Source organism: Cebidichthys violaceus, unplaced genomic scaffold (genome assembly GCF_023349555.1).
Source record: "Cebidichthys violaceus isolate CVI_PGR_0920_01 unplaced genomic scaffold, fCebVio1.0.p SCAF_28, whole genome shotgun sequence".
Classification (NCBI taxonomy): Eukaryota; Metazoa; Chordata; class Actinopteri; order Perciformes; family Stichaeidae; genus Cebidichthys; species Cebidichthys violaceus.
In genome coordinates this window covers 1,473,919-1,481,883 of record NW_027176461.1, presented here as the reverse complement: position 1 = coordinate 1,481,883, position 7,965 = coordinate 1,473,919, and the positions used below count along the sequence as shown (strand labels likewise).

General features: G+C 39.6%; 1 protein-coding gene and 1 long non-coding RNA gene across 2 annotated transcripts; both read right to left on the bottom strand.

Moving 5' to 3' along the window:
• Nucleotides 1-831: 831 nt before the first annotated feature.
• On the bottom strand, nucleotides 832-1,584 carry LOC137880503 (uncharacterized). The gene is made up of 3 exons (XR_011103812.1): nucleotides 1,496-1,584; nucleotides 1,216-1,309; nucleotides 832-1,054 (listed from the first exon to the last, which is right to left on the bottom strand). It is a non-coding gene; the product is annotated as an uncharacterized lncRNA (long non-coding RNA).
• A 761-nt stretch (nucleotides 1,585-2,345) lies between these two features.
• On the bottom strand, nucleotides 2,346-7,944 carry txlnbb (taxilin beta b). Its single transcript, XM_068721936.1, has 10 exons — nucleotides 7,844-7,944; nucleotides 5,927-6,163; nucleotides 5,520-5,611; nucleotides 5,261-5,431; nucleotides 4,086-4,280; nucleotides 3,737-3,856; nucleotides 3,557-3,631; nucleotides 3,373-3,465; nucleotides 3,060-3,155; nucleotides 2,346-2,935 (listed from the first exon to the last, which is right to left on the bottom strand). Exons 2-10 carry the CDS (start codon nucleotides 6,147-6,149, stop codon nucleotides 2,420-2,422), a joined length of 1,581 nt encoding a protein of 526 aa, XP_068578037.1. The 5' UTR covers nucleotides 6,150-6,163; nucleotides 7,844-7,944; the 3' UTR covers nucleotides 2,346-2,419.
• Nucleotides 7,945-7,965: the final 21 nt, after the last annotated feature.

Sequence of the window (7,965 nt, the reverse complement as noted above, 5' to 3'; positions counted from 1 at the left end):
ATCTGCTAATTATATAATGTCTAAAACAAGATGCTGAGCCTGTTGAAGCAGCTAGGAAGAGACGGGTCTTTAAAGAGACGAGTGGAGAAAGTGATCAAAGTCCTTCTTTCTTCCTCACTTCTTGAGTTAACTGATCATCTATTCAAGTAACTGAGCAAGCCTATCTTACTTTATGGACCCTGTGCCTGCAACTCCAGGAGTTTACATACATAATAGATAAAATACATAAGCTATGAAGAAATCCAACTGTGGCACAAGGGTTTGTTTAAACTAATGCACCTTCCAAAAATGCTTTGTCCTTATTCCTTTTTTCTTCTCTTTTTATCTCCATTGCCATGACATTTTTACAAGCATTTATGGTCCACAGAAGATGAATCTTAATGACTTGGTGAACCCTTGACATTATCTCTAGCACCATCAGAAGTCTGACACTTTGATTTTAGGGAAATATTTTGACAACTAATTGATGAATTGTGATGACATTTGGTACAGACCTCCCTGTTCCCCTCAGTATATATTATAATAACTTTGATGATCCCAACTTTTCTATGTCGCTCCATTATCAGGTCATTTTAATATGTCCAATACTTGAGTTCAGTTCATAGAAACTGAGTTTTTTTTTTTGATGAATGCATGCACAGGGGGTTTATTGTTGCACAATCAGGAATACTCTCATCAGATTTTCACTACATCAGGGTGAAGGTGACTTCATTGAGTCAACACCCTCTCTACAGTAAAACATGCTGAAATACATTTAAAAGGCAGATAACAGAAGTTTAAGCTGTGTATTTTTAATGACTTATTGATCACACATATTTTAACAGTCAGTCATTTCCTCACTTGTGCCAAGAAATTTAGTTTTCAACAAAATGTTGATTTATTATCACACATGACAAAGAACAAATTATCACAATTAAGATGCTGAAATATGATTTGAAAAACAATAAATTGCTAAATATTTTCCTGTTGATCAACGAATTGTTTCAGCTTTAGCTCTTACTGATATTTTTTTCTCCAGATGTCTTCTGCATCTTTGTTCTTCTTCACAGACAAACTGTGAAATTAGAAAGAAAAAAAAATAGAAGTAAACAACTCATCTCTGCATGTCTAAAAATGCCAAGCTGAATCTGTGCTGCTATGAAGCTATGTTTGCTTTTTATTTGAACAGAAATTATATTTATAGACTGCTCATGTAATGTGTGTATGGCTCATAACCTTCTGTACAAAGCTGCACCAGCTTCAATCAGACCCAGCACAGACTGTTTTTGCTCTACGCGGATTTTCTGCCAGATGAATAGGTGGTGAGAGCCTGCATGAGATAAAGTAAATGTAGTTAATGTCTGACAGTCTTTAGCTTCATTCTTTAGACCTAATGATTGACTGGCCTCCTGCTTACTCCGACTCATGGTACAACCATAAATCATGAGCCAACTGCAAAGCACGCTCTCTGCATGTTCTTATGTGCAGTCCTCCGTCCCCACGAAATGCTGCCTACCTTCTCTGCTCTCCTTCTCGGCGAGGTACAGCAGAGTGTTTCCTTTTTTAACAAAAGCTGTGAGCGCTTTCACTGCAGCACGGTCTGCTCTTTCAGCCATTTTTGGTCTTTGTTTGGTTTGTAATAGTTTCATAAGGTATGCAGCTTCTTATCAGTGCACAGTGGTGAAATAGTCTCTGCTTTCTCTCAAAGTCTACTCTTGTTAAAAGTGGAAACAATAGACTTTCTGTTTGAGCTCATTTTAAAGGGTACACCACTGTTTTAAACGTGAGGATCAGTTACCTAGTCATAAATATTACAGTTCGTGAGAATGGTTGTATAATATTTTATGTGGCTCTGGAAGGAGCTTTGTCAGGTCTGAGAAAGTTAATGATTTGATAATACATCTACTACACAGAATCGATGTAAAAAAAAAATTGTGCAACACAAAACCAGCTTGTTTTAGCTTCACAAATTGTGAAAGTGCAGTGGTCTTTTGGGGTAAAATACCTCAACCAGAATAACATAAAAATGGAGCTGAGCAGCTATAAGTCTTTCCCCACATTTTTGCATTGTCATTTCAATTTTTTCTTTTAACAGTAATCACAATGTTATTTTGAAAAATTCCCCTTGGGAGTCGTAGTTAACTTATTACATTGTGTTTTTAACTGCCTTGCACCTTTTTACTTTTTGTATCATAGAACCAGATATTTTCTTCTACAGTTGTTAATCTTTTGTATTGATGATCAGTCATGACAATCTATGCAGTGGAAGTGAGTCAAAACTTTTGATCTGTGAGTTAGAAAAGAAATAAAACAGTTGGACTTCTCTTAAATCTTGAGATATCTGGATCAAACACTGAAGACAAAGCCAACATTGCCATTTTTCTTTTTATTGCTGTGAATCTCACACGAGCCAGATTTCTTTACCATGTTAGTTGCAGCATTAATCAACTGACTCCATTTCCAAATCCCTCTGTTCTTGGCATCCGTCCTCCTCGACCTCCTGGAGGTGTTCGCCGTTGATCTCCTCTATGTGGTTCTCTTCTGGCTCCTGGACGCCCTCAGAGAGTCCTTGTGATTGGCTAACGACTGTTTCTGTGGGTATAACGTGAGAGATCGTAAAAGAGCTGGCAATCTCCTTCAGGCGGCCCTGCTCAGCCTTCAGTTCAGCCAGTTCCTTTGTCATTGGAGTTTCGGGTGTTGGTGTCCCGGCGGGGGCAGCAGAGGCAGGAGCTGCAGTTTTCTGGACGGGGTCTTCGTCTTTAGGGACTTTAGGGGTCTCCAGCTCCTCTGGGCCCTCCTTCTCTGTTGGTTCAGCACTGTTGTTGTGTGGTTGACTTCCAACTCCCTGCACCTTCTCATAAAGACTCTTCCTCTCCTCTTGCAAAGCCCTGCACAGATTCTCAAGCTTTTGGTTCTTGCTGGTGATGAGCTCAAACTCCTTTTCCTTGATTGTTTTCTGTAAAGGATTAAAATGCATGCAAAGCATTTGTAAAACTGGTAAGAACTTTGTCTTTTCTTGCAAAAAGATACCAATGACCAAATAATTGTATTGGGCTATAAATGACTGAAATGTTTCTTACATCTGCCACCATGTCAACGAGACTCTTGTTGCAGCTATCAAAGCGACTCTTCCATGACTGGCACTCTTTATCCAGCTTTTTCATTTTCTTGGCCATCTACACCACAATAAAAAAATCACGTTACACAGAACACAATCAAAGCCACTTCTAAAAATAGCTGCCACAATAGAGTGTAGGATCATACAGTTTGTCAGATTTAGTTTCAGCGTAAATCTCATGGGAATTTCTTTTCCTCATTTCTGTTTTTACCATGTTTTTATTCCCAGATAAACTAAATAACATAACCAATATCATGAAGCTGACTTTTTCTTACTTTGTCCATGTCCTGTTTGAAGTCGCTGTAGACACTGTTACTCTTTGATACCGTGCCCTGGAATTCATCAAACTTCTTGGAGTACATCTCGAGCTGAGGAGAGATGGTGAGAAAAAACATTATGCGTGTCTCTACAGAGGTCAAAAATGTTATCAATTTGGCTCCTGATGCCCTGTCACTGTACCTGGATCCTCATATCATTTTCTTGCTCCTTCATGACCTTCACTTTCATTTTAAATGCTGCCAACTGTTTTAGCAGCTGTGGAAAATTAAAATAAATCGATGAAAATGAGCAGATAGGGAATCAAAAATGCAGATATATTCTTAGGAAATACTTAGAGCACATGACAAATCTGATACGTACAAGCTCTTTTTCCAGCTTGTGCTTGTCCTCTGTCTCCTTCAGTATCAAGTTGGCCTGCGTGAGTTTGGTGTCCAGCAGCTTTTCTTTCAGGTCTCTGTGTTTGAAGACCTTATCCAGGTTCTGAAAGGCAATTTATTAGAGAAAGCTGTTTCATTTCTTGCTCAGGGAGGCTACATGAAACCCAAATACTGTAACTAATAAATGTAAGACCTGTGAAATGTGCAAATATTTCATGTGTTTGAAACTGACACAGAGGCCAAGATGTGTGAGATTTTAGCTCGGTTCAGGTAGAATTGCATGAAGACCTGTTTTGAACCCATGTGTGCTCAGCATGTGTCAGGATCCATACCGCCTCTCGCTGGTCGTATTGTGAAATGAGCCCCTTCAGTTTCTCTGCCAGACCGCTGTTCTCCTGGCACAGCTTGGTGTTGCGGCTGCTGTGTTCCTCGATTTGGGCCTGAATCTCACTCAGTGTCCCCTGGAAATGGGTGGTGATCTCTTTCCTTTTCAGGTCGTCCTCCCTGCACCTCTGCAGGGTCTCTTCCTGCATTGCAGAGATGGATGTTTGAGCTCAAAACAACCTGGTGTATAATACAATTAGTCCAGTGACAGAGAGCTAGGGGTCATTTTTAGCTTGTCCTCTGATTTTATACAATTCCCAGCAGTCCACGCAACAGTGGAATCTGTAAAATCTCTGTGGTTATACCCACTGTTTCTTTCCCACCTACAACTGAACAGCCTGAAAAATGGGAAGATATTAGAGCTGCAACAAATAATTTTAATTATCGATTAATCCAAGGATTATTTTCTCAATTCATTGTTTGGTATATGACATGTGAAAATGCCTTTTACAATTTTCAGATGTTGATGATGTCTTCAAGTTGCTTATTTTTCCGACTAACGGTCCAAAACCTGAAGATATTAATTATAAACTATAAGTTTATTGTCGCATTAGACAAAGAAAACAGGAAACGCTCACAGCTCAAAAGCTGTAATCAGATCATGTTTGAAATTTAAATTTAATGGTAAATCGATTATCAAAATAGTCGCTGTCGATATAAATATTACATTACATTTCCTTTTAGTTACACATAGAGCAACGGAATTTTCAGTACGTTTGTTCTCAATTAAATTTGCATCATGCGTAAAGCTTGGAGGGAAATGTCTGCTCCCTTTCATGCAGTGTAAATATATTGTAGATGTCATTCACTTTGTGAATTGGGACGATCTCCACTAGACGAAGACATTAAATTATCTTGGCTTCACAACATGAGTTGTGGCAGCTTGAGAGGTCAAACCCTGATCTTTGACACAATATTTGATCTTTGGTGCCAGCTGATGTCACCTCCTGTTGAGCACAACATATGGTCACAACAGCCGGCACCGAAAATCAACCAACAACAAACGGCAATTTTAGTAGCTCAGGTTGGATACCGTGCTTTTAAGACATTTGGTTTTTAGTTGTTCTTAAATATTACTTCCACTACTGAGCATGAGGAGCAGAAAGGACAGGAGCTGCAGTACCTTTAAGGTCTTGTTGTGCCTCTGCAGCTCTCGGCAGAGCCCCTCCAGTTTACTGCGAGCCAGCACGGCCCGGCTGTGCTCGCTCTGCAGCTGGTCCTTCTCCTTCATCACCTGGAGCAACTTCTTCTGCAGAACTTTAAGCTGCTTCTGGTCACTCCGGTGCTCCTCCAACTGTAGAAATGCACAGAAAAATAGGGTGAAGATGCACACCACTTCTGTTTTCTCTTTCTATTTAATTTTTTAATATTCATCCACTCACCAGCTCAGCGTGCTTCTTGATGATGGCTTCCAGTTTCTGTTCTGGAGTGTTGAGTTTGTTCAAACTTTGCATCAGCAGCATGGCTTCTTTTCCTGAACAGCCACAGATAATTAAACATCACTAGTCAGTCACAAGTCAAGTTTGAGCTTAAATCATTTTGACAACCCTTGTATTGAGAATTTTTTTTGGTATACAGGATTAAGAGAAGTCTGTCGCCGATTATAAAAGGCATGTGGAAATACTATTTTACCTGCTTGTCTGTTGCAGATGGATGCACTTACAAGCATTGCAGCTCTACTTACAGACCTATCGGTTTCAGTGCAACTTGGACTTTTGCTGACGGAGCTGAATGAAACCCACCTCAGCTAAAATCAATAAAACATTTTGAGATATAAAAAAAGAAGCACCTAGGTTTTTGAGCATCTTCTTCTCCAGTTTCTGGTCCTTGCGGGTGCCTGGTTCTTTGATGGCTGTGACCTCCTCTGTGTCCTCTGGCTCAGCGGGAATCTCGTCAGCCTGGTAGGTGCTAATGATGTCCTCCAGCTGCTGGGCCAGGTCCTCTGTCAGGTCAATGTGCTGACCCTCGGCTGGCGACGCCTCGGGACCCGTGGGTGCAGGACAAGCCTCCATTATTCTGAGCCGTACTGAAAGGGAAACAGTTGGTTTCGCTCTATGAATTCTGACAAACCGGCGTCAATCCTTATACTGCGTCCTGGTTACTTTTTGAAGGACAATCTTGAATAATACGAAACTCAGTGAACTTCTGTTTAACTGAAAGACAGATTTACACTTTTCATCATGCAAAAGCTTTAGACTTTTTTCACAGCAGACATTTCGACTTCTCATAGCAGGAAAACACAAGTGTGCTACGAATAACATTAACGTTGGCTGTGTTCTCTTAAAGTGTCCCAGTAAGTGACAGCTTGCACAATACCAGAACCCTGAAACAGAGTCATTTATTTATTATATACACAAGCGCCTTTCCTACCGTAACCGTGAAGAAGACCTAAAAATCCAAACTGATACATCGGCTGATATATAGGGCGATATTAGCCTTTTGCTGATTAGAGCTGCAGCGATAAGTCAATTAATCGAAATATAGAAAATTAACCAGCAATTTTGATTACCACTTTAATCATTTTTCAACCACAAAAGCAAAACATTTGCTGGTTCCAGCTTCTCAAATGTGAAGATTTACAGGTATTTCTGTAATATATGCCAGTTAACTGAATATCTTTGGGTTTTTGACTGTTGGCCGGACAAAGCAAGGAATTTGAACACGTCATGTTGGACTGTGGAATTGTAATATAGGAATTTTTCTCATTATTTTCTGACACTACTGGACAAAACGATTAGTTGAGAAAGTTATCAGCAGATTATTCATATTTTTTAATAATGAAATGCATAATATCATATTTTTTTAATCGCCATGTTCCTCAGCAGATACCACCATGGTGCCTTTTAGCAAGGAAAATTAAACCAGCTGTATATTATGTGCTGAAGGAGCTCAGTGATACATATTAGATGCCTTTTTGTAAACAATTGTAGCTGTTAAAGACAGCAATGCATGGTCTTGACAGCACCTAATGTTTTTTTCTCCTAAGACAAGTTTAAGAAAATGTTTTCTTTTTTTGACTAAGAAATGATTCAACCCCAGTCATTTAAATCGATAGCGAAGCTTATTATTGTACCACAGTGATTGTGCCTGTCTTACAGGCTCACAGCCAGAGCCTGTTTACGTGCATAAAATTAGTGCAGCCTTCACACTGCTTTCACAAGCAGAGCGCATGGCACCTGTTCCAGACCCCACAGGCTATTTTAGGAACTTCTTAATATGGGCAAGTTATTTATTTATTTCCAATCCACTCTTATTGATGTCAATGTCAGTGGTTGTGCGTACAAAAGCTGCATTTCCAACTGTGAAAAATATCTGTATTACATAAGTGACCTCATATATGTTCAATATTTTGAAGGAGACAACTTGAAAATTCAACTTGAAATAAATAACAGGAAAAGATAGTGATATCTTCACTGTCCAAAGAAACAATAGTGGTGGTGCACAATCAGAGAATCTAAACAAATATTAAGTATTGTTGCCATTCTGTTAACAAATGACCCGAGCAAGTCTCAATTGAGTCCCTCTCCTTCTCATTTTCACAAAGCTTCAGAAACCCATCAAATTCAAACAAACGGTTATTAGTAGCTTTTAAGAGTAAGAGAAGGTTTGAAAACCACTTCAAGCACAGAATTAAATTTTGTTTTTAAATGCAATTCAAGTGTAAATGTCCCTGAAGAAGCAGGGTAGCGAGCAAACAGGGTCTTACCAGGACCAAGGGCCAGAGTGGGAAAAGGAAGAGTGTCGAGGGGCTCGGGACAGGCTGCCACCACAGATACAACAGCTGTGATAAGACCACCTCAAAATAAACCAGAGGAGCAGAGCTCACTC

What these genes read in the sequence shown, in the direction of transcription:
- txlnbb (XM_068721936.1), bottom strand. Translation starts at nt 6,149, where the DNA reads ATGGAGGCTTGTCCTGCACCCACGGGTCCCGAGGCGTCGCCAGCCGAG. An exon ending in GAAGATGCTCAAAAACCTAG is followed by an intron (nt 5,612 to 5,926) that starts GTGCTTCTTTTT and finishes GTGGCTGTTCAG; the next exon opens with GAAAAGAAGCCATGCTGCTG. An exon ending in AAAATGATATGAGGATCCAG is followed by an intron (nt 3,466 to 3,556) that starts GTACAGTGACAG and finishes ATCTCTCCTCAG; the next exon opens with CTCGAGATGTACTCCAAGAA.